The sequence below is a fragment of the Fonticula alba genome (assembly GCF_000388065.1).
Source record: "Fonticula alba strain ATCC 38817 unplaced genomic scaffold supercont2.14, whole genome shotgun sequence".
NCBI classification, from domain to species: Eukaryota; order Rotosphaerida; family Fonticulaceae; genus Fonticula; species Fonticula alba.
The window spans coordinates 472,008-472,619 of NW_009242984.1; the positions used below are offsets into that span (position 1 = coordinate 472,008).

The 612-nt window shown below is 62.7% G+C and overlaps 1 protein-coding gene across 1 annotated transcript in view; it reads right to left on the reverse strand.

The window, feature by feature from the left end:
* H696_05846 (hypothetical protein) overlaps nt 1-612 on the reverse strand; it is a gene marked incomplete at both ends in the record, with an annotated part of 2,937 nt that overhangs the window by 1,948 nt on the left and 377 nt on the right. Inside the window, 2 exons of the mRNA XM_009499646.1 lie at nt 29-160; nt 316-510. Coding sequence (XP_009497921.1) covers nt 29-160; nt 316-510 — 327 coding nt within the window. The remainder of the gene's footprint in view (nt 1-28; nt 161-315; nt 511-612) is intronic.

Consider the following 612-nt stretch of genomic DNA (forward strand, 5'->3'; position numbering starts at 1 on the left):
GTGTGTGTGTGTGTGTGTGTGTACGCACCAGGGTAAGCTTGGTCGAGCGGACAGTCGAGTTCTCGCCCTCGATTTGGGTGTAGTTGACATCGAGGAGCTCGGTGAGGGCGAGCTGATCGGCCGAGGTGATGTAGCGGCGAAGTGCCGGGTGCTGGAGGACCTGTGGCAGGCATGCCGATGGGGGCAAACGGGCGGGCAAGCGAAGAGGGGGGGTCATCAGCGGAGGCGCGAGCGCAGGCATGAGGGGGCGGAGAGGGGGTGGGGGGGAGGGGGACAGGGAGCTTGGGATGGCAGGGCCGAGAATGAGACACGCACCACCAGAGACCAGAAATGGGGGATGTTGCGGATGAGCGACGAGCGCTCCTTGTAGAGGGGGGCCTTCTTGGCGACGAACTCAAAAGCCACCTTGGTCACCAGGCGGTTCATTTCCTTGTTCATGGCATCATCAATGCGATCCAGAGCCTCCATGTTCTCCTCAAGCTGCTTGAGGTACTCGGCATCGGCCTCAGACTGGGCACCGCGAGAACCGTGAAGGGAGGTGGGGAGGAGGAACGAAGTCAGCGAATGACCCACTGTGGAGCGGTGGGGAGGGGGGAGAGGGAGAGAGAGGGG